The sequence below is a fragment of the Peromyscus maniculatus genome, chromosome 4 (assembly GCF_049852395.1).
Source record: "Peromyscus maniculatus bairdii isolate BWxNUB_F1_BW_parent chromosome 4, HU_Pman_BW_mat_3.1, whole genome shotgun sequence".
In the NCBI taxonomy this organism is placed as follows: domain Eukaryota; kingdom Metazoa; phylum Chordata; class Mammalia; order Rodentia; family Cricetidae; genus Peromyscus; species Peromyscus maniculatus.
This window is the reverse complement of record NC_134855.1, coordinates 6,302,492-6,327,747: the sequence shown is the minus strand read 5'-3', so window position 1 is coordinate 6,327,747 and position 25,256 is coordinate 6,302,492. Positions and strand designations below refer to the sequence as shown.

The 25,256-nt window shown below is 49.9% G+C and overlaps 1 protein-coding gene across 3 annotated transcripts in view; it reads right to left on the bottom strand.

Moving 5' to 3' along the window:
* Window positions 1-25,256, bottom strand: part of Mvb12b (multivesicular body subunit 12B) — a 160,205-nt gene that overhangs the window by 54,303 nt on the left and 80,646 nt on the right. For all 3 annotated transcript variants that reach the window (XM_076568837.1, XM_076568836.1, XM_042274821.2), the window contains exon 7: window positions 19,830-19,924. In XM_076568837.1, the coding sequence (XP_076424952.1) occupies window positions 19,830-19,924 (95 nt within the window). The remainder of the gene's footprint in view (window positions 1-19,829; window positions 19,925-25,256) is intronic.

The window sequence follows — 25,256 nt, the reverse complement described above, 5'->3', positions numbered from 1 at the left end:
ATTTGTGTGTGTTGGTGTGTGGGTATGTGAGCACAGGTACCCAAGGAGGTCAGAGGCATTGGGTCTCTCTGTAGCTGAAGGTAGTTGTAAGGTACACCATGTGGGTGTTGGGAAGGGAACCTAGGTTCACTGCTGGAGCAGTATGCACTCTTAACAGCGGAGCCTTCCCTCCAGGTCCCACTGCATTGGGTTCTTACAGGAAGTGTCGGCCAAGCTCGAGTCCAGTGAAGACCTCCGCCCCATCAGCACTGATGAGTTCCAGGCTCCTATGAAGTGTCTGTTCTCAAAGGGGGCTCTGAGTGGTGAGGGTGAGGGGAGCTTCTGGGAGGCACATCTGGTACAAAGCTTCATTTGCAGATAGGAAAACAAACTCTGGAGAATCGAGGCCACCTTCTAAAGTTAGGAAAGGAAGCACACCTGGGTGACTCAAGTTTGGCTAACCTGTGAACAGTGCACACCTGCCCAGGTGCTTGGGCTCTGCCTACCTACCCACCTGAGGATGGTAGTCTCAGGTGTTGAAGGTATGTCCCTGGCTGGTGGTGCTGTTTTGGGAGGAGGGGCCTATTTGGAAGACGTCATCACTCACTGGAGGTGTGCCTTAGAATCTCTCCCTGCTCCTCCCCATCTTCCTCTGCTTCCTGGCCACTATGATGTGAAAGCTCCTGCTGTCTCACCCAGCCACGGAGATGGAGTCAGCCACTACAGAACCCAGGAAATCCTGCTAACTCTAAAGCTGTTTCTCCCAGGCATCCGGCACAGTGAGGGAGAGCCAACACCTGGACCAAGCTCCTGCTGCGCTGAAGATCAAAGCTGACAGCAGGAATGGCTGTAGATGCCGTCAGTCAAAGCCTTCCAGGCCAGGGACCACTGTCTCAGTCCGGATTCCTGCTTTTCCCCAGTTCAGTGACTGTATTTTCCTTACAGCTGAAACTCACTTCTTAAATTCAGAATGCCTACCACTAATGGGTGGCTCTACCACCCCAAGTATGTATTCCCACTTCCCTGAAGAGTATGACTGTTCTCACCCACTGTCCTGGCAGGGTGGAGCCTCCTGCCCCACTGCCCCTGGCTGGGCTGAGACTCTGGCCATGTCTTTTGGGTTTTCATTACAAACACAGCTACAGATAGGGACTGCTCTCTCAGCTTGGATCCCAGAATGAGAAGACACATGGAGCAGGTCCCAGACAACTTACAGTCAACCAATGGGGAATCTGAGTAATAATACATCAAGTAGGGTATGGTAAGCCATGTGAGCTGGGGGACTGTTTGTTACTGCAGAATACTGCAGCAAAGACTGATGGATACACACATTTTAATATTCTCAACAATGGCACCCAATGTATGCTATTATGGATGAAATAAAAGATTTTAAAGGCCACTGTACCTACCCTGAAATCACATCCCCACAGCACACACCTTTGAGAAACACTGCAACAATCTGAGAGAGAGGAGGGGAGGGGAAGGGCAGGGAAAACCCACAAAAGAATCAGCTCTGAGGTGAGGAGCCTCCAGAGCCACGAAGAAAAAATCCAGAAAGACCTGAATCATACTCCAGAACCAGGCGCCCTGTCAGCAGCTTACAGCTGGCCACTCCTGTGCGCATCACTGCTTAGAAGTGTGTATCCGGGCGGCGAGACGAATCTGTGGTTAAGGGTACTTGCCTCCAATCCTGAGGGCCTGAGTTTGATCCTCAGAACTCTCATGGTGGGAGCACTGAGTCCCACAAGTTGTTCTCTGGCCTCCACAGGAGGTATGTGCACACTCCCTCAACACACACACACACACACACACACACACACACACACACACACACACACGTTAAAAAAATTTAAAATGTTTGTATCAGTTGTAGGAAAGATATCAAATTCAGAATTGCTAATGTGTAGGCAAAGTACCTGTAAGAATCAAGGGCTATTGGGAGACTTGGAGAAATCAAAGCCAAGAGGCCAGTTCCCTGAGCAGGTGGCATCATTATGAAACTACTCAGCCATTAACTCTTGTTAAAGCAAATCCACTGGACTGCCTTGCTGACCTCATCTCTAATCTAGACATTTGGCACAATGGGTTCCACTCAGTGACCTAGAACTTTCAGTCTGGATGCATCATGCTCTAATCATTAATGGTCCACTTGTTTGGCTCAGGTAAATGACATTTGCATATGCAAATTATGTCTAAATATTCTGTACTATTAATGCTAGCACTAATTACATAATAATAGTTACCAATTTCCACACAGATCAAACTTACAGTTTTGTAGCTATTAGGGAAATTGTGCTTTGTAATTAAGATAATCTTCATTTCCAGATGCTAATTAACTATATAATAATTAGTCTCACTCACTAATGCAAATGAAGGATTTTCATCTTTATTGATAAAGGAGTTACTTCTTATCGGTTAAGGAGCGGTCTCCCAAGAAATCTTGCCGAGAAATGCTTTTCCCTCTAAAGGTTAAAAGGTAAATCCATTTTTATCAGCCTCATTTGCAAATGCAAATGAGGCCTGATTAATCAAGGCGAAGATAAATGCGCTGGTCTTGTATCAGGACGGCATGTGTGGCTTACTGGGTTTCCCTCTACAAATACAGATAAACAGAGTCCTGATCAACACCAGGCCCGCCTGTTACCCTGCCTTTTGCTTCTCCTTCAGGACAACAGGAAGGACAAGAAACTGCAGCGACTTAGACTTACGTTCCAGCCACCGTGGGAACAGGGGAGCAGAGAATTTTGTGAGTAAACACACAGGCCAAAGGGAGACCGTGTTTGCTCGGATTATTAAGTTTTCTGTGCTGCTACAGAACACAAACTGGCACCTCCCATCGTGACTAATGAGAGCTGCCTGGGCGAGAACAGAAGGGCTGACAGCCAGCGAGGCCTCGTTGGCAGGCCCCAGCCAGGGCCTCGCCGCATTCATCATCCGCTAAACCAATCCACCAATTCCGCACCACCATTTGTCATTAATTATGCTAATCAGCACGCCATTACTCTCTGATGACACTGTAGCTGTTATTAGCTAGTTATGGCTTTTCAGAAGTACAGCGATTGTGTATGCACGGGCTGTGCCTGCATTAGCCTACAGGGAAGAAATGTCCAATTACGAAAAGAAGAAATTTGCTATTATCTTTTTATAACAAACCAATTTAGTAATTATAAAAAGTCTCTGAACTCACACATTCTTTTTCTCCCCTTTCACCTAAAAAATAATTGAAACCCCAAAAATTTGCTTTTCAAGAATTTTTTGAAAGAAGGAGTAAAACGGAGACATTTAAAAGTGGGGTTTAGGAACCACCTGCTTATGCTTTGGGGATACCTGGCCTCACAGGGTGTCCTCCCATCATGCCTCTGAATTAGCAGGACTACTTTACTGTGGTTATTTCAGCCATGCTAAACTCTGAAAGATGGAAGCACACCCATATGACTTTCACAGCACGCTCACAGTGGATCGAGGCTGCTCCATAAGGATGCCAGACTGTGCCTGCCTCACCCGGCCGATACTCCCACAACAAGGATGGTGACAGCCCCCTTTAACCCCTCGTTCTCCCTGTGACGCTGGCGGCCTCTCAAATGACCTTGGAGATGCACATGGTTTGGGGGGAACAAAGGGACTGTCCCTGGGCATCACTGTGGACAGCAGTCACGGCCAGGCAAGGAAAGACCCTTTTCCAAAATGCCAGGCCTTGGCAAAAGGCTCACACTGACCCCTGGTGTCAGCAGGGCCAAGCTGTGGGCACTTGTCCAATGCAGGTATCAATCCCAAGTCTCGGAACTCGGGCTGGGAGTCTTTACCACTAGTTTGAGAAGCTTCGGCTGGATTAAGAGCTCATTAATATCATCAGAGTAAATGGGCCTATTAAAACATCTTTAAGCAGTATCTGAACATAAATCTCCCTAAACTATATTTAATGACTGTACTTAAGATACATTATATGCAAGTCTTAATGAGACATTAGATAGCATTTTGAAGATTAAAATTAGAGAATCCATATAAAGCCTGTCCACTTAATGTAGCCGTAAGCTATCCCGATGAACACATTACTACCAAATTATACTGCATTAGAACAAATATTTTTAATCATGTCTGATTTATGCATTCCCTTTTTGCATAACTTTCATTTAAAAAATCCATTTGTAGTTTACAAAAGAGTATATGTGAAGGATGCTAAGTTTTGAAAGTGTCACGGAAGGAAGATGGAAAGACTCTTGGTGCTGTAGAATGCAACTGCTCAGGGTCCTGAACTCCATTTCTTCCTGGGTGGTTTCGTGGTGTAGCCACATACATTTGACTTTAAATGTCCTTCAGATTGGTGAATAGAATTCAACCAGACATATTCTGAAGACCGGAATCAACAAAATGGATGCGTGTCGCAGGTGCATCCAGGCACCCAGCACTCTGCCCTGCCGCTCTCTGCCTGTGTCCAGCGCTTCATCGGCAGATCCAGATGGACACACTCTGCTGCAGCGTCGTGACCTTCTGTTTGCTTTTGGTTCACCAGAGCCTGTGGAGGTGTCAGTGAGGTCCTGTTTCCATGCCAGGGCCCCGTGTAAAGACCACTTGGTGTGGTTACTGGGAGAGGGATGGCTTCCCCTGGGGATGGGGGGATTTAGAGTTCCTAAGCAGACCAAATCCTCTCCAAGCCTGCTCAAACCAGAGCACATTTTCCAGGACTGCAGAGTGGCTGGGGTGCTGGCCTCACGAGGACTGTGGGTCACAAAAGGGAGCCCCGGGGGTCTCTTTGGAAGACAAGTCAAAATTCAGATTATCTATACTGTATTTAAAATACTACATAGCTTAATGAGATTTCTTCTTTTTCAAAGTTCTGGGGATGGCGCCTAGGGCACCAGGCATGCTAGACAAGTGCTCTACCACTAAGCCACACCCAAACCCAGCCCCAACCAAAATGGGGAATTTTAATGCAAGAGAAAACTGGCTACCCCTCCCACATGACTCTTGAATCAAGGCAGTGACTTGAGGATGGGGCCCTCGAGGCTGAGTCTGTGAGGTGTCTCAGACGCTGCTGGCAGCAAACCTGAAGGTGGAGATACTGGCCAGGACTGGCTGTCAGGAATATCACTGGGAGCAAGGATGACTCAGACCTGGTGCCAGCTCAGATGCCTGGCAATAAACTGACACCTTGGAAGATGTGAGAACTAAATCGCTCCTGATGCCCTGTACCAAATGTGACCACCTTTTATGCAAGCTATTCAATTATGGAAGGCTTCTGGGATTATGCAAATCAAGACCAGTCAACCCACGACATTTCTCTTAATAGAATGAGATTATGCAGCCTCCCCCCACCCTCAAAAGAAGAAAGTAACACAATTCAAATACAGCAGTCATTAAAAGAAGACTCCTCCCCTGCACGTGAACCGGGAAGCAGCAAAGCCCATCTCTACTCTCTGCCCAGACAGCCTCTCCTAAAAAGGAGCTACTCCATAACACAATTTTGCATTTTTAACAGTGCAAACGAGGGCATTCTTCATAAACAACAGCCACGCTCCGTGTACAGGAGCTCCTTTTTATTAGGGACACAGTGAGGAACAATGAGCAATGTGTTCTATTATTCTTTGTCAAATCACAAAACGCTACATTAGAATAACTGTGCTGGTCAATGTAATATAGTAGATTAAATTCAACTTCTGTGGAAAAACCACTGTAAAACAGCATGATAAGAAGGCTATAAAAAATTTAATTTTACTCCCAACTCCATCACACACACACAAAAAAAACGGTGTGAAAAGTAATTTTGCATAATCAGTACACGCCATCTGGAACAATTAACCGATTTCTATAGAAGTATGAGGATCAGTCATATCTGCTTATTAAAGATCAGAAATTATACAAGTAATAAATCCTTGAAAAAACTAAGCGTACTCCCGCCTGTCAACGCTATTTTAACTTCAAATACTGAAGAACGCCTGATAAGGCTGAAAAGAAGAGATTAATATATGCAAATTACATCCAGCATTTAAAATCCCCACAACTGTCTCTGGTTTTCTGCCCCTTATTGCTGCCTTTATGTTTTATTCATACACCAACTCACCTGTCACTTCATAAGCTATAATATTATGGGGTATTATTAAACAGCATAAAGCCGTGCTTTAATTGGAAAGCTTCATTGCATTTTCCAATTATTTGGAGTAAATTAAAAGCAGATGCACATAGTTTAATAAAGAGTCTAATATCAGTTCCGGGAAATCAAAATTCATTGTCATTACTATGCCGTGATAGTTTTGCAAACTGTACTCAATTTCAGAGGTTTTCAAAAGAAAATCTGTCTATGCAATCTGTTAATTGTCATTCGGTTAATAACTGTTTAAATATCCAAACTACACAGCAGCTTCCTATTAAAAAAATTAACTATAGGCTTTCTGCAAGCAAACAAACAGAGCAAGCGCTCCTGGGCTGGGCTGGACTCTGCAGCCTTGGCGGCCCCTTAAAACAATGGGTGGGCTGGGCTGAGACTCCAGCACACTGTACCGCAGCCTGAGCTGAGGACAAAGAACGGCAATTCTGTCCTGCTCTCAGCACAGGGGTTACAGTCCTTGCAGGCAGCTCTCTGTGGAAAAGGGTAGGAGCCGTTATAAATTGTGCTTTCAGAGGTCTGCACTGCTCAGCGAAAAATTAGCCTCCAAAGTTTTAATTGGTACACCCAAAATAAATCCTTTTAATGAGTGAATTAACTGATTCAGGACACAAATATGAGGGGAAAAAATCAAAGAAAGCAAATGTTGTGAGCAATTTGTTCTTTAAAAATGGACCCCAAAGGGCCGTTCCCTGACTAGTTCACAGCCCTCGAGTGGAGCGATCTGGGAGCCCTTTGGCACCAGCTGGCCGCAGTGCCCACAAGTGGACTGGACGGCCAGGTGAAAGGCTGTGTGCAAAACTGTTCCGAGTGGCTCTCAAGGACCAGTCTTCAAGGTTAGTCCTGGTGAGGAAGCCAGCGGCCGAGGGAGCCCACAGCTACAAGTTGCAAACATACAAATACGTGTAGCGAACGCATTTACAAATGGAGGGTCAGAGTGCGCGCTAGCTGGAGCGCTAACCTTTTCATTTCTGTACTAAGTGACAGACTTTCTCAAATCCTAGTGTGTAAATTGTAATAGGACCAGCAGTAATTGACTTTTAAACTCCACCCACCGCCAGGGCTACAATTAAGAACTGCTGCTCAGCAAAGTTCATAATTTGTAGACTCTTTCCCCCAATCCAATTAAAATCCAAGTCTTCTGAGAAGGTAAGAGGTAGGATTTATACCGCAGCTCTTGTTTCAAAGGGCAGAGTGGCCACATCCAATCTGGCAAGGCCAGTCCCCTCTAGGCCAGAAAGAACACAAGAGCTTTCTGCCCAATAGCCGAAAACCATGTTCAGAGATGAAGATAAAAGCAATTCTTGTGCAGTGATCCAAAAAATAGCATCTCTTTCCCCCCCCAAATTACTTGTTTTAATAAAGTAGACACACTGTGCCAACTCAACCATTTAATTATCTGCAAAAATGATGAGTCAAAACAATAGTTTGCAACAATAAATGACTAACCTCTGATTAAAATGTCTGTCCTCATTAAATCAAAATAAAAGGTACAATATCTTTAAAAAAAGTAGCCTGAAGAAATGAGTCATCTCAGCCTCCATTGCCTTACCTGTAACAGTGACCATGACTTCCTGCCTGGACACTGGAGGAAGTTGACACAGGAACTTCCTGAGCACACATAAGATTCTATCTCAGATAAGCTGAGCAGGCCCAAAACCCAAAACCTCGAAACCTTAAAACATCTTTACCCAGTAAACTGGAGTCTCAGGCAGGCAGGCAGAGGCAGGAGGGCGGGTGTGCCCTCAGGACACCAGGGGAAGCTGAACAGCAGGCTGAGTGAGAACAGGACTTCTGGGCAGGTGCAAGGTACCTACCCAGCTAGCACTTCTGGAGTGCCCTCTGTGGGTGTTATTTCTAATCTGAGAAACGCCAGAAGAGAAAAAATGTGATTCAAACTTATGAAAGAGAAAAGGGAACGGCGATGTTACATAACTCATCTCTAGGCACACATCTGGACAGGACAGCATCAGGCAGGAATGGCTTTAAGACCAGTTCCTCTCTGGAATAAGACCACAAATACTGAGTACCTCCTGTATACCTGGTCTGGGGCTAGGTGCTCAGTATGCTGGGAAATGAGATGTCTTTGTTTTGCTCTCCTAGCTGAACTTTGGCTGTGAAGACAACTGGTGTGTGTGTGTGTGTACACATGTGTGTGGAGGACGGAGGACAGAGGTCAGCCTCAGGTGTCATTACTCAGGAAGGCTGTCCACTTCAGTCTCTCACTGGCCTGGAGCTCTCCGCTAAGCTAGGCTGCTTGCCATGAGCTCCAAGGAACCTTGCCTCTGACACCCCGGCACTCTCATCCCGCCCCCCCCCCCCCCCCCCCCCCCCGTGGTTGCTGGGAGTTGGTCTCAGGTCCTCACACAAACCCTCTACTGACCGAGCATCTTCCCAGCCCTGAATGACCCTGAACAAGACATGCTAGCCAAAGGTTGGGCTCCTTCCTTAGAACTGGGCAATCAAGCACAAGGCCAAAGTTTTGCAAGAATCAAAATCAACCAAGAAGCTCACTGGCCTAGGAAGCCACCTGCCCTGAGCCTACAAAGGTGACACCTTCGGGAGAAACAGCAGGAGTTGGGGACCAGGTGACTCTCAAGACAAAGAGCCTTCTCTAAGGACAGCGTTCTGCTGGCACTGGATATATTTCAAGTAAACACACAAGGGAATGAACATAAAAGCCCAGTGTGTTTATTGCCTCTAGGTAGTGAGCAATTAAGGATGCCTACGGGTGTCACCAGAAGCGATGTGTAGGGCCAGCAAGGCAAGCTTTACTCTCTCATTCAAGATTACGGATGTCGCCTCGCCAGTGGATCAAGAGACTGCTCATGCTGTAAAGCATGCCAGGCGTGAGAAAGTGCTCGCCAACAAAGGATCTCACCTTGGAGGCGAGTTCAGCATCATTCACCGTCTCAGAGACGACGGTCAGACAAATCTTAGTGTGAAGAGTCTCATTCTCTGTGACATGTGATAAGTAATTCCATCCCAACCCCAGGCTGGAGGACAGAAGGTGCTTTACTTATATATTTGTTTGTTTGTTTGTTTGTTTGAAATAAATAACAAGGGGGCATAGGATCATCACCGATTATAACCAAGAGGAAGGAAGAACCGCAGGGGACGTGCAGAGCAGTGCTGAGCCGAGCCGGGGGCTGGGGAGACTCAGGTGCCCTGGCGGCAGCTTGCTGTTCTTAGGTGGGCTGGGAGCGCCTCTGTGCAGCCGTCAGAAGCTAGATGCATATGTCCCCGGAGAAGGAAGGACCCTGGTGTGAGACACTAGGCGGCTTCTGAGCTTATTACCCGCACCCGTGTGGCTGGTCCTGCTGATGCTATGCCATTGCCTGGTAAATCTTAAGGCGCCAGCCTGAGCCTCATATCCTTGAGGCCTGGTGGGTGCAGAAAGAGGGGTGTGTGAGGTGAAGGGAGTGGGCTGGTGGATCATGGGTCATAGCTGGCCATTCTCGAGAGGTGGCTGGAGCATAGCATTGGCAGCTGTTCACTATTCCTGGCTCTGACCTCAGTGAAGGATGGCCCTCTGGAGGCCTGAGCTAGAGAATGAACTTTGAGGAAGGAAAGGCAGGTGACACTGAGGTGGTCCCCAGTTCAGATGGGACTCCTGCTGGTGGACAGAAGTAGGAACTCAAGGAACAGTAAAGCTCACAATAGGGAGAGGAATGTTGAGGGTTCGATCCCAGCATGTGGCATGGTGGGCTTGGGGCTACCCACCAGCACTTGTAGGTTCACAGGCCCACGAGGGCACACTGGTGCCCAGAGATCTCTAGACGGAGACTTACACAGCACAGCAGTGTAGCCCCACCTACTGCTAAGGGTGTTGAAGACGCTTCCTATACTCCTTACCTGTCCTGGACAGGGCCTGAGAGTGGCTGGGAGGGGCTTAGAGTGCCGTGGTATAGCAACACTCCTGTGGATGGATCCAATCCTCACCCAAACCCACCCACATCCCCCTCCACAGAGAGGGAAGCAAAGGCAGAGGATGGACTCACCCCTTGCCCAAGGTTACTTCAAACCAAGCGGCCCTGGGCCCCCCAATCATGGTTCTGCCCACAGAGCCCATCATTCCTGATGCCCTTGGGACTTAGAGATCCTGTCAACAAGATGTTCAAGGCCTCTCTCCAACTGGATCCCAGAGGATGGGACCACTCGTGACTTCAGACAGCACTGAGGCCCAGCCTGAGACCTGCCTGAATCATTCTGGGTTTCACACTTTCACCCTTCAGTTCAACAAAGGGAAAGGAACACCTAGCAGTCCGGACTGAACAAAAGTCATGGCCTCAGGGCCTGATGTCCAAATCTGAATTCAAGTCTCCCTCCAAACTCCTCCTGCCACCCAGGAAGGGCTATCTTGGGAAGGACATACATTTTAAATTAGTGACAAAGTGCACAAAAAAGTGCACACCGGAGCCCTGCACACATAGAGTACTGGGGAGGGTGGGTATTATTAAATACATTATTTCAATTAACTCAACCCATTTTAATAAAGTAACACCAACTTTGGCTCCCTAAACGCATTTAAATGAAAGAAGTTACCTTAATCCCATCCTCTCCCTTCTCAGCTGATGGCTTATTACCAAGAGAGAAGCTGAGGGGAACAGAAGGTAAACCTGACACACAGCCCTTTTCAGACAGCAGCGTCCAGAGCAGACCCCGGCAGGGGAGTCGAGAGCAGAAGAGCCGGGGTTAATTAAGTACCCGTCCTTGGTTACTAGAATGTTTTGGGCCAGGTCTGCAATGGTGTTCTCTGCCAGACAGAGAAGGTAAACATCTGGGGAAGAGGGAGTTCCCAGACAGCCTTTCTCTGTCAGGGTGGTGTCTGGACAGACTGCCTGTGACATCTAAGGGCTGCAGATGCAAAGCAGCAGGCAGTATCTTAGACCACCTTGAGTTGCACGTATCCACGGTACCTATGGCCCTGGCGGGTGTGACCACACCTGTCTCAGACAACTCAGCTGTTTTTGCCACACTGATGTGGGAGATGGACGGGCTTCCATCCAGACCTGGTGCTCCTCAGATCCCTGGAAGGGAACTCAACCTGAAGCTGCTCTACAGTTCCCCACCAAGGTCCAGCCAAGGCCCCTTGTCTGCCTCACCTCTGGATTTAAGGCACTGCTGCCCATGTTCTGCCAGGCTTTCAAACCAAACACAGACTGAGGACGCAGTGGGAGGCGGCTACCTTCTTAAGAGCTCTGAAGTACCTGCCACCTCATAATATTTTTATTTTCCACAGTGACGGAGCTGGAATGCGTCTTGGTGCTCCCCACCTGCAGAGTACAGGAGTGCACACAAAGGCCTGGGCAGCCATCAGCCCCCCGCATCAAGCGTTTCTCCTGCAGACACCGAAGGCGCATACAGGAAGATTTTATAGACGCTGGCAAGCTCTGCCTGCCTGGCACTTCCCTCCTTCCTGCCCCTGAGCCGTCATGCCGTCGCCTCCCCGAAAGGGCCTGTGGGCTGTCTGCCACAGAAAACAGCCCACTTCTAAGTGATGACGCGTGTCGGCATCCTGGCTTCCAGAGGGGCTGGCTCAACTGTGGCGGACAGCCTTTACTGCCTGGTTTTCTGGATTCGGGTGGCGACGGGGACATATTTTCTCTAACATTCAGAAGAGAACATATCCATCAGACCTCTGTAAGGGAGAAGCAGGCTACAGTGAAGGCCATGCTAGGCACGTGCCAGTGTGTCCCACATCATCTTTGGGCTCCTCCACAGAGGAGCCCTGCAGAGAAAGGAAGTATGGACAGCACCCATAATCCTACACAGCTTTCTGCCTTGCAAATTGTTTTTATATCAGGCCCCGAATCCTCTCCACAATGGGGTGGGGTGGGCCTGGACAGTTCTTGCATTTCTCAGCTGTGAGAGTAACTAGAGCACTGTGACACCCGCCTGAACTATCATGATTCAAGGCTCCAGGGGACGCTTGATGTATGTTGTTCAGTGTACAACCTGGGAGGCTGCTCCAAGCAGCGCTCTCTCTGAAAGCTGGGTATCATGTATCAAGATTCTGAACATGTGTCCCCTCAGCGGCATGATGGTTGGTTTGTCAACAGGCCTCCTGTTGATCACAGGAGCCCAGGGCTGCCCCAGCCCTTGAGTCTGATAACTAACGGAGGGTGAGCAGCCTTGCTCCTCCTGCGGACGTCGTTTACCTCTCTCTTCCCGGCTTAGAAAGTGGAGAAGGCCACCTCCAGATTCTGAACAGGCGTCTGTCTGCTGAAGACGCCCAGCACAGGCAGCATGGGGTGAGCCAGGAGGATGGCAGCAGACTCGGGGGACTAAAGGCTTTGAGAGCAGCTTGACAAGAGGTCTTCGAAGATAGTTCGGGGAAGGTGAGGTGGGCTCAACTGCTGTTGTGCCTGGTGCAAAAGCAGAGACAAAGGCAAGGACCGAGAGAGTGACCCGGGCTGGCAGGATGCAGGCGCCATGTGTCAGGTGGCAGTCAATCCAGGCAGGTGAGGTCTGGACGATGCAGTCACTAATGGCCCCGGGGAAATGGGGAGACATGTCGGTTTGACCTGAGAGGAATGAAGGGCCCAAGCTGTGCTTGGAGAAAGCATTTCCCACTGGGCAGCTAGAAGTGAGGGTTAGAAAAGGCCTGGTCAAGCTGGAGAGCTGTGGGGGCACTCAGCATGTCCAGGCTCCTGCTTGGGCTGGACCACAGGCTTTGTGAAGTGGGGATGCAGAAAACGAAAAGGGCCATACCAACCAACCCTCGGTGCTGAGGGTTCACAGCACTGGCCAGCCATGGGCAAGGGTGTCAGGCTCAGCCCCTCTGTGGAGTCCTGTGGAAACGCTAGCAGTCGCAAAGCTCCAGAAGGCTTGAGCTCTGAGTGCCCCGTGAATGTGCCTGTGCGTAGTGTTCATTAACTCCCGTGACATGGCGACCATGGTGAATGTACAAAAGCACATCCAATTAGCCAGGCCTCTGTGAGTATTTGCACTCTTAAATCTTTTTGCATTTCGAAAGGGTTAAAGCTTATTATTAGCATATAATTTACAGTCCTTTCTCCCAGGGAAGGAATAATGCACAGTAAATGCCACATTCATTTTAATAATACATGTTACAGTCTGTGCCCACATCTGCACAAAGGTAAAGGAGACAGATTTTTTTGACATGTCCCACTCTGCCATCTAAACACAGGCTTTTTGTTTCTTAAGTGACGGAAGGTTTAATCAAGAAAGCAGGCAATTCATCAATCGAAACAAGGCAGCGTGCGTGCGCCTGACAGCACACACATGGTTGTGTACAGAGCCAGCCTGGCCACCTGTCAGCCACCCCTTTACAGCAGGATGTACAAATACGCTGGGTGATCAATTCCCCATCCGCTTCTGCTCAGCTCTTCTTTTCCTTATTGTATTTTTCTTTAGATTCAGTTTCATTGTCAGTCGGGCTGGGGCAGACGGGTAGACACGGCGAGCCACGGCCAGCACAGGCGGCCTCCACCTCTGCCACCACTTACTTCCTCTTGACCCCAGGGCTGCGTCAGCCACGCTTTTCACTGTGTTCAGGGACTTTCCCCACACACTGCACTCTGTGGCTGTGTCAAGTTGCCACTCTCTGCCGAGACCTTTGCTGCACACTCAGGAATTCACCTAACCCCTTTCTAACTCATTCTGGGTGTCTCTGAGCACCCCAATAGAGGATAAAGGGAGGCAGAGATCAGAAATGCAACATCACCCAGGCCATGAGAGCATGTCCACCAAAGACAAAGGCCGTAGGGACACTGGGACTGCAGAGGCGGTGTCCCTCGTGTGCTCCCACAATAGGCAAGGTTCTTTCCCTTGGTGGCAATCATTGGTGACCCACTCAACCCATGCATGAGCTAAAAGGAGACCCAGAGCATATGCACAAGTGGACTCAGGGGCAATCCTGTTACCCAAGACCTCACCCCTTTGCACCAGTGGCCAGGGTCAGCATACCACACAGGAGATCAGGTCTGCCCTGCCGTCTGAGCCTCAGATCTCTCATCCCAACCCTGCAAAGCTTCACTAAGACACGAGACTTACTTTCAAGGTTTTGTTTGGGCAATACAGCCTCACTCTACAGCTCAGACGGGCCCAGAGCTCACAGCAATCCTCAGGCATGGCTTCCTTAGTGCTAAGATCACAGGGATGAGCAATCACATCCAGTTTTATTTTTTACCCCCCATCCCCACCTAGAGAGAGAGGGAGAAAGAGAGAGAGGACTAATCACTCCAAATGAAAGAAACCATGTTTGGGATGAAGTATTCTGCTTGTGTGGCTGGGGAGGTTTTAAACAAGTAGCCCCCAAGACACACAGACTCTCTGCCATGAAGCACCCCACCCCCAAGACTCTTCACTACAAGATGAAGAGCTGCTGGCAGAAATTTTATCCCATTGGATGAAATGTATAAATCACGAGTTTCATAATACTGATAATTAAATGTCCATCTTCCCATTTAAATGAGAACTGGATTAAAACTGCATGGAGAAAGGCTGATCCTCAGAAATCATTAATTATTTTTAATTGCTTCGTGCCTTCGCAGCCCACGTCCGAGTTCCACAGCTCATGCACAGATCTGTGTTTCAGATAAAATTGTCTTCTTTTCTGCCCTGACAAGAGGATGGACTTCGACCCAAGCACCTTCAGCCCTCCTTGGTATCAAGTGTCTTGAAAGGAAGTGGTTTTTAAGAGAGTAGCCATAGAGGTCAAGAAGACAGTTTTTCTAGTAATCAAAGAGAAGTCGGGGTGGTGGTGGGGAGTCGGGAGCCAGGGCAGATCTGGGTGTGCCTTTCACTTTGGTGCATGGCCAGTGATGCTGTCTGTCGGTGGGGCCACCTGCCTGGGTGCTGGACAAGGATGAGTCCCCACCTCCGCTGGGCACTTGCCCTGGCGTTTCTGTACTGTGGTGCTTCCTCAGGACCTGAGTGTTGGGAAGTTTGGATTTCCTCACTTGCCAGCTTTCATTCCTATTTGCTTAATTTTACTGCCTTAAACTCCAATATTAGCTTTTATTAAAAAAACAAAAAACAAAAAAACAACCTAGTTTTCTAGGGTTTAAAAGGCAATTGGAGGAAGGGAATGGGGAAACAATGTAATTATATTTTAATTTCAAAAAAAAATTTTAAGAGCAATTTTGCAAAGCTTGTAACTGTAGCCAACAAAGGCCTGGGCGGCCCCGCTTCCCCTGCTTTGGGGGCTTGTTCATTAAGCACATCTGCCACGGAACTGAAGAAGCACCCTGGATTAGGAAAGTGACATCGAGTCCCCTTGGCTAAGTCCCTCCTCACGGGAGTCCTCTGGTCCAGATGTGCCTTTCCTGGTAGACACCTGGCATAGTATTCCACTTACATGGAAGGAGGCTGGGAGGGGTACCCAGTGCCCTAACATGCATCTCACAAAGGTCTCAGGTGGTGTGGTCATTTCAACTGAGAATGGATACCTTTACCCAGGGCCACATGCACTGTTCTCATCAAACACCATTATTGGCACAGGAAGTTGGGGAGGTGCTATGACACCCCCCCCCCATGTAAGTATTTGTACTTCTCTCATCCATGTACAGAGTTGCCTGATGGACCTGCTACTTTCAATCTGCATCTGGGGGATTATTATCCGCCTGGGGCATCTTACAGACAGCAGAACTCAGGAGACAGGGCTGCTGCAGCAAGACACGCACATGCAGAGCCACTCTGTCATTTCATTCAGCTTTCAGGAGAGCATCCCTGGGGTTGTCCCCCTCGCGGTGCTGGGAGGAAGGGTTCTTCTCTGTGATCAGGAAGAAGGACACTTAGCACCTCCCCACCAGAGACTGAGAGACAAATCCAGAACTCACTACCAGAGAGCCAGCCAGCTGCGCCCAGCATGCCCATCCTATTCCCCACACCCTATCATTTTCTCACATGCGTGTTGATTTTGTTGTATGTATTTGGGGGGCTCTCACCAGCTGAGCACTGAAAATCCCAACACACTTCCCCTAAACCTACAGTCTTCTAGGAGTCTCACCAGAAACCCTTACAGTAAAAGCGCACGTCTTAAACCCTGTGAGGATCTGAGTTTTATCCAAGGAACATTCAGAGTCCACAAACAATCTTAGTTATCAAAAAGGGAGGGGGTGGTTTCTTAAGAACCCTTGGAGGTTAACCCAAGAGCCACTGAAACAGTATACATGGCTGATGTTGAGCTGAGGCCCACGCTCTGAGTGTGCCTTATTTTTCCCACAGGTGTCTCTAGTTTAATAAAAGTACAAGCCTGCTTCATGCAACAGTGTCCTGTTTTACTTGAGTCTCGGCTCCTGAAGGACTTGGACACTTCAGACAGCAGAGCGCAGCTGCGCCTCGCCGTCCTTGCTACTGCTGACAGGATAAAATGCCAAAACAGACAACTTGTAATTAATCAGAGATGCTGGGCTTCAGAGATGGCTCAGTGGCTATTAGCTCTGGTTCTTCTTTCAGAGGACCTGGGTTCAATTCCCAGGACCCAAGAGGTGGCTCATAACCACCTACAACTCCGGTTCCAGGGGATCTGCTACCCTCTTCTGGCCTCCATGGGCATTACGCAGCACACAGTGCACGTACAGACATGCAGACAACACACTCATAGACACAAAATAAAAATAAACCAATCTTTTTAAAAGTAGCTTAAAAATAAGATATACTCAAAAAGAAAAATATTAGCCAGGGAAGTCTATAGGGCTGCTGGTGGAAGATCTTGTCAGATCCACTTGTGATGCTGAGGCCAGGACGTGCCTCAAAGGGCTCAGATCCCAAAGGCACATGCAGACTGATGGTCATATGTCTGTGGAGCTCACTCAGGACAGGACCGCATGAGAGGGGCAGTGAGAGCGCAGAGCATCTGCTCGCCCACAGTCAGAGGAAGATGCCTTAAACATGTCGGTGTGGATCTTTCTAGAGTTTATATCTTAAAAATGAGATCTCATTGAAAATTCAGCTGTCGTGTTTGTTTGTTTGTTTTCTTACTTGGCAACATTCTGTGGACTTTGTTTATGGCTAACTTTAAAAGCCAGGCCACTGGACAGACAGTCTGTAGGGCATCCTTGTACTGGACATGTGAGGGACACCCCCCACACCTTCACTGCCCGCTTCACAGTATTACTTTTAAAAGCAACAGTCCTCACCCTGGTGGGCACTCCCCTCTTCTGATAGGTGAGAATGCACATCTGTAAGAACTTTGTAGAAGGCAGTCCCAGGAGAGGAGGGTGAGGGCCAAAGAACCGCTCCACAGCTTGTTTTGGGGGGAGGGATTCAAGGGGCACAAGGGATATAAATAGTTTTGAATTTTAGCACTGAGCCAAAGTTCCTCACTCTCTTCCACGAGCAAGAAATAATCCTCTGGACTGAGTAGATCATGGCCAAGCGGCCTGATAAGTACTGAGCACCGAAAAGCACTGGGTGGGTATGAAAGGGAAGGCCTCACAGGCAGGGGACAGGCTGGCTGGAGCGGGTGGCCATAGGCCATGGAAGCATTCAGGTGGCAGATCATGTGATTACACACTGAAGGGTTCTCACACTGTTTCTGGGCAGGGCAGATGCTGGCTTAGTACTTCTCTGCCTGCCTGGATGGTCATCATCCTGGATGGTCTCTGCTGCCGCCACAGAAGCTCTGAGCTAAGGTTCTCTGTGTAGGCATCAGGGTGGCAGGAGACTGTCCTGGCCCAGGGAAGAGGGATCCATACCACTAAATGCCACTGAACAAACACTGGAACGTAAGTGTCCCCACACCGTCCAACAGGACTGCCTTTTACATTTCTAGTTACAGTGTTTTGATATCTCCTTATCTCAGCACAGGGCTGTAAGTTAGAGAAATGGTTATTGATATCTTCAGGAACCACAGAGAGCATGCCGGAAGTTTGCATCAGAGCTGAGCACTGGAAGAGTGGAGTGGCCTGTGCTGGCGGCTGGGAGGAGGTAGTCTGGTGATTCGTGTCCTGATTTGCTGAACTCCCACTGTGGGGAGTCAGAACTGGGCTAAGCTGACTGGGGCCCATGGCACCTTAACTGTTTTTGGATTAAACCTCTGGAAACCCTTTCTTATGCCAAACTGAGATGTGTGTCACTTGGTACCAGATAGTGTTTATGTGGGGGTCTCTGTGCCCTTGAGTCAAACAAGACAAAGGCGGGCAGCCAGTGTGGGAGGATGGAAGGAGGCAGAAGAACTTCCCAGACCCCTGCCCAGTTACCATGGTGAGTCTGCAGGCCTTGTGGAGGCCCCAGGGCCTGCAGGGTACTTCCGGTGGCACTGTGAAAGCCTGCTCCTGGCAGAGAGATTTGGTGCTTTTAGCTGCCAGGGAGACTTGAGCTCTGTGGCCTGGGCTGAAGCCTCGACCACCTCTGGAGAGAAAACCCAGACTGTCATTTACATAAACGGGACTAGGAGTTTCTGACATTTCCCTGTGTCCTGAGGCTGTTACCTTGCTATTGCTAAAGCAGCAGCTGAGATGAGCCCAGTCAACACTTCATCAAAGCTGCACTGAAGAACCAGCAGGCCAGAGGCAGAGGGAACACTCCGACCAGACCAGAGCATGTGCCGTGTGGGCCATTTGCTGAGCAAGCATGAACAGCTGGGAAGTCCATAAGGACACAGGGACGGTGGGTGCGCCCCCATGTCAAAGCCAGAAGATTTGCAAGCTGCCGAAGACAAGAGCTGTGTGAGGGCACCGTTCTTGCATGGTCTGAGGGGAGTGGACCTGGGTTTCACAGTCCTGTTACGAACCACTCTGCCACTGAGCATGTGGGAAATAGCCAGCTTTTGTACAGAACAGGCCATCTTCCCACACTTAAGTTCCCTGATGACGCCCCTAAAACAGCCATGGTGCAGAAGCCATGCTCCCCACACACTCACCCTCCCGTCCTGGCTCCTGGAGCGCAGCCAGGGCCTAGACTTGGGCTCCCCCTCCCAGCAGGAGCGTCGCCAAGAAATGGAACAACCTGCCTTTGCTTTCACTTCCAAAGCTATTAGGGAGTGATCATAACAAGAGAAACGCACACTGACAAGAATTATGCCACTGCTGGAGTTCATCTATTTAGTAACCCGAAGTTGCAGTTTTTAGAGAGAAAAAAGAGGGAGAGGGAGAGAGAGAGGGAGATTACCTTTTAAATAACTGATTCATTATGGGACACGAATGAATGTCATGTTCCCATGTTCGAAATGTCACTCAGCATTAAGGATGTGTGCTGGTAAGTGGCAACCATTTACCACATTCCCTTGACAGACAGACACCCCTGTCTGGGGCCCCAGCGACGGGAGGCGTTTGTGGGTTTCCTGTGTTCTTAGCGAGTCACCTGTATGGCCTCACACCCCATGAATCTCGGCTCTGCAGCGAGGCCGCCCCGCTTCCCCTCCCGACGAAGTCCCAGCCACAGTAACACTATCCGCTTCCAGGCTGAGCACAGAAACCACAGGCCCAGACTGGGCGAGTGAGGGGAGGAGGCTGTGTCCCCGCTGGACACATGCAGGCTGTGAGAAGCGTGAGGTGAGGAGAGGCAGGGACAGGGCAGCCGGCACTGCTCTGTATGTGGTGAGTGTCCCCCGACCTTCCCTCAGCCCCAGACACCCACACATGGTCCACTGTCAGCTGCCAGACATGCATTTGGCCTTTCTCTAGGTTCCAATGCACAGGAAAGGGAAGGCCAGGTTGCAGGGAAGGGACAGACAGGCCTGGGGCGGTGGGTGGGGGGGGGAGTGAGACGTGGGAGCAGCGTGGAGAGAGTGGCCACAGGCACAGCTCTGCACTGGCCTCCTGCCACAGCGGCCGCATACCTGATATGGCGTACAGATTGGAGAGCTGGTACTCATGGTCTGCACTGGCGTTGTTTCTGCCTCGGAAGGTAGCCGGCAGCGTTAGAGAGATGTGCCTGACAGAGACAGGAGAGAGAGGTAGTTACCGGAGTGTGCAGTGGCCCTGCACTCAGAAAGCACATGATGCCATCCATAGCTGACCAGCCGTGGGCAGTGGCCAGGGCAGGGGCTTCTGTGGACCTCCATCTTCTCCCGCAGCCTTGGCCCTCTCAAGGAACCAGCCAGCAGCCATTTTCTTCCACCTGTAGGGCATTCCACAGAGAGAGCAACCCGGCCCAGGCCTCAGTGTGGCATACACTGCATCAGTGTGACCCAAACATTCACCACAGCTGGCGAGGATTTTACTATCAGGCCAACTGAGCGGACCAGCAACCTCTGGCAGTGAGCATGGCACCCTGCTTTGAGCCACTGTGTCCTGTGCCCCCTGGGCCAGAGGACTCAGGAGGTGCTCAGGAAAGCCCCACCCATAACTCCACAAAGCTGGTAGGAGCCCCTGAGCAGAGAGTGGAAGTGGGCCACACTACTCAACAGGCTCATGGCTGCCTCCAGCCAGTCCTGGCAAGGAGAGCTATTGTGATGGGGTACAGGGCCCAGGAGGTGCGGGCAACCAAGCACCACTAACTTCCTGGACGCCTGGGGCTGGCTTGGACTAGCTCAGTCACCTATGTTTGGTTTGTACCCAGCTACTGCTCAAAGCACAGACGCTGGTGGACGATCACGTCAGCATTCCTGTTCACCCCTCAAGGCCTCACATGACCGCCTGCCTGATTCTCTCGGGGCTGAGATGTACTCAGCAGCAGGGCCAGATCTCAACTTTGCACCATTTGCTCGGACAGTTTCTATCTCAGAGTAATTACTGAATACCTGTCAACCCAATCAAATGTTGAACTTAATCCTCTTGTCCTTCTGTGGTACCAACTGCAGCTGGCTCACTCATCAAACTTCTCTGGGTGGCGTTTCCCAAATGGACTTGTGTGTCCATGCCTCTGTGCCATGGAGAGAGGCAGGTGGGCGAAGGAAGAAGGCAGGGGCTGTGGTAGCCACGGCGGCCACAGCAACCAGGAACTCACGAGGGGAAAGGAAAGTTTCTGTTCATGTATGTGGGGTGACATGAGGGGTATGGGATGTGGAACTAAGAGAGCGAAAAGGCAGGCCTAAATCTTTGAGGAAGGAGCCACTCAGCAGACAAGTATTAAACAGAAATCAAGTTTCTACGTTGTTTGCACTCACTCCTCTCTCAGGAAGGAAGCAGGGACTTGGGGCTGAGGAGAGATTCCCAGTGCTCAGGTAAGAGGAGCTGAGTCTGGAGTTCCAGTTCCTAGAGTCAGACCCAGGGTGCCAGCCTCACATCCAACACCTAACTTCTCCACAGATGATAACGGACGGAGGAGGAACAGGCCCCTCCACAGCAAAACCAGTACGAAATTTGGGAATGAGAGACAGCAGATCCCCATGTCTTCTAGAGGTAATAGCCACTATTATTTAAAGCTATGCTGCCATTAGGATGGAGAGAGGTCATTCAGGCAGGATGGCAGTGTCCTGGCCATGTTTCTAAAGCCAGCAATGCCACAGACTCAAGATCCCTGCCACACACTAGCACAGCAACCCCAGTGACAGCTCACTGTACACAGAAGGACAGCTAGCGGCCTGGCCTCCGTGGGTCAAGGGCACTGCCCTCCAGACTTCACTGGATGTGGGATTCAATCTCAGTGCTAGCACTCTGCAGCTGGGTGGCCTCTGAAGGATGTGCCATCTCCCAGCACACAAAGGTTGTAATGTAAGCAGAGCAGGTACCACTCACAGTGAACCCTGTAACTTGGTGCGAGGGTTAATCTTGTCAACGTGATGGGATTTTCCATCTCGATGCAAACAAGTCTCCAGAAAGGCAGTTTCCAGATCAGGTTGAGGTGGGAAGGCTTACCCCAACTACGAGTGGCGCCATGCCACAGGCTGGGGTCCCTGGCTGAACAAGGAGAAAACAAGCTGTGTGGCAGCGCTTATCTGTGCTTCCTGACTATGGACACAGTGACCGGCCGCCGCCGCAGCTGTCCCCACGCCCTCATCACCATGACAGACTCTACCCTCAGAGGGTGAGCTCAAATCAACCTTCCTTCCTTAAGTCCTGGCTCCTGAGGGCCTGAGAGCAGAGCCAGTGCCAACCCCCCAGGACTGTCCCCTCCCTGCCTTAGATTGCACCTCGCTGGCTGTGAGGCCCTGCCAGCTTAGCCCAGCTCCCACCCTCACATTCGCCAATCCCAGCTTCAGCTTTTGTGTCCTATCCCTCTGCCTTCCAGAGCTGCTCAGGCCTTTGCACTTGCTAGTTCTGTCTGCCAGGCATACTCTTTTGCAGCTTCCCAGAGGCTGGTTTCTCCGGCCAGGCCGCCTCACAGATGCCTGCCTTGGCTACCGGTGAAGAGATGCCCCCACCCATGAATTCTTTTCCTGCACAGCCCTCCCTCTGTGGAGAAGAATTTGATCTCCATCACTTCTTCTCCCCTCGAGAGCCCCAGTGCTGAGAACAAAGCCCTGTACGGGCGCACTTGCACACTTCAGGGGAGATCCTGTAAAATTATCTAGGACTTGCTGAATGAATAAATTTGATTTTGACTTGTAATTAGGGATAATTTTGGGACTCTTCCAGCAAGGCTTCCCACTTGCCTCCTTCTCATCCTCAGGACTGGGCTGGTTAATGGTTTGGAAAATGCAGCTCCCTCTGACTCAAGGATAACTTTACATAAACAGTCAATGCTTTCCTTGTGGCATGGCTTATAAAGCCAATGACATCAAACAATGGGGGGGGGGCAGTTGAAGCTCCGGGACAACTGTGTGCTCAAACAGTTCAAGGTCTTTGTACAAATCTTAGGAGATCGCTGGATGGACCAAGCCGGCACCCATGGAGAGGGGACAGTCTAGTTTCCACACTGAACCTGGAACCTGCCGGCCCGGCACTGGCCAAATCCAGATCTCGGCACTGCGCTGTGGCAGGGAAGGGAGGGGACAGGGCTTCCCAGGGGCCACTCCATTTGCTCAGCTCTTGAGCAGCTGTGTCAAGGGCTGCACAGCTTCAAAGGCCACCAGGATATTCCAGGAGGTGACCTGGTGCCCATTGTGTAACAGAAACTGCCGGATCACAGGAGTGGCTCCACGGGCAGACACAGTGGCTGTGGAGACACCCCAACGACCAGGAAATCTCAGGGGCAAGCTGCCCTCCCCTCGGGAGTCTTGGGGATCACCAGGGAGCAGCACTGCTACCTGAGTCAGGTAACACTGTCCACCCTCTGGTTGACAGACAGGCATCGGCGCAGCCTCCAAGCCCTAGAGAGCCTTTGCCCAGCTTTCCTTCCTCAGGACCTGCCCTGGGGAGACAGGCCGTACCCCAGGGCTGGGGTTGGATACTGCTTCTGGAGCCATTACATCAGTGCAGAGGGGCTGGCGTTCTGGAACAGATGAGCATCACGCTGTGCCAACAGCAGATCCAGCTAAATAGATGCTAAGGGAAATTTCATTCTTGCCCCCGAGTCAGTGTGAGGCACCTTATTCAATTAACATGGCCACTAAGCCTCAGACAGCCCTGTACAAAAGCCCTTCAGTTACAGATGACATTTTATTATGTGATAGTAGTTGCCAACGCAATTTATTTCTTTTGATTCTGCCTTTTCCTTGCTAATTTAAACCCGTATTTTCTAGTGTTGATTCCAGGTCTGTGTGAATTTTTAAAATGTGACCATCAATCTTGTGGACCCAGTGGTCATAAGGAATGGGGAGGGCGCTGCTGGGCAGCAGCAGACCCCACCGTCTCTGCAGACTGCCGAGGACAGCAGCGGGGGTGGGGGTGGGGGTGGGGCAGCAGCGAGGGGGCAGTGGCTAACGTGCAGCCGGAGATGGCTGATGTCATGGCGTGTCCCCTGCACAGGCATGCACAGCTCTCTTTGCTCTGTCACCTTCCGAGGCATCAGACTCCCACGTGCACTCCAGAGACCAGGGGGTCCTGAGATTCCGGGTGGGGTCCAAGGTCATAACACTTACCACAATATTGAGCTATTTGACTTTCCTTCACTGGGACATTAAAAAGCATAAACCAAGCCATGTGTGGTAGCTTATACCTATAATCCTAGCATATAATCCTAGGCTGAGGCAGGAGGATCGCTATGAGCTCTAAGCCAGCCTGGGTTATATAATCAATTCTAAGCCAGCTTTATAAACAAAACAAGAAAACAAAATCCAAACTAGCACAAACTATAAAAAATTAATAAACAGACTTTGAATCCGTTTATCATGCAGCTAAAAACTGAACCGAGGGCTGGGCAGCTGGCTCAACAGCACAGCATGCTCTGTGGAGCACCCACATCAGATGGCTGAGAACCACCCACAAGTCCAGCTCCAAGGGCCCCAACACCTTCTTCTGGATTCTGCAGGCACCTGCACTTACATGTACACACCACACATAGAAATAATCATACACATAATCACAAAATAATAAAAACAAATATTTTTAAAATGACAACAAATGCTAGGCCTGGAGAAAATAGGCAGAAATCTGACTTTCGCCTTGGGGCATATTCAGAACACTTACAGAAGGGGACTCCCACACAGCGGGGGACTCCTTTCCAGACCCCAGATTAGGCACAAACCACACCCAAACACCTGTTCTCACAGAGAATCCTTTATTAAGCTGCAAAGAAAAGTTAAAGTGGCTGCTTTCTGACTCTGGCAGAAAAACAGCAGCAAATGATGTTGCAGGTGTCATTCTTAAAGGGAGAAGGGGAGGTCTGTGTTAGGATGGGCTGGGATGCAGTGGTAGAGGAGATCAAGGACGATGGGGGGGGAGAACGGGGAGGGGCATCTGTCCAGAGGGACAATGGCCCTTAGGCAAACGGCAGTTCATAAAGGCAAAAGGGAAACTCCGTGTTAAGATGAGGTGTTTAATTTTAATTGGGCATGTTAATTAGGTGAATCAAAGGGAGATTTTGATTGTTGGACCTTGGTAGTCAGCCTCAGGAGGAGGAAGTGGCCACATTGACCAAATAGACCTTGGTGGCTAGCTTTAGGACTGTAATCTAAAGGATTTTAGCAAGGCAGAGGGAATGGGAGAAGGGTAAGGCCTGCCGGAGCCACATGCACACCATGCTGGGCAGAGTCTCTTCACTTACAACTTAACAGAAGACAACCCAGGATAGAATGACCACAGCATTGGAACCGACACATCCCTAAGGGAAAACAAATAGCAAATTTGCCATGAAAAGACTTGCTAATCATGAGTCAGGAGGGACATGCAAGTTCACAGCACAGTACAGCCCTCTCTACCTTCAGAAGAGCTGGAATGAAAGAGATGGATATTGTCAACTGTTGGCAAGGACAGGGGTAGCCAGACTCTTCAGGCGGCACCGA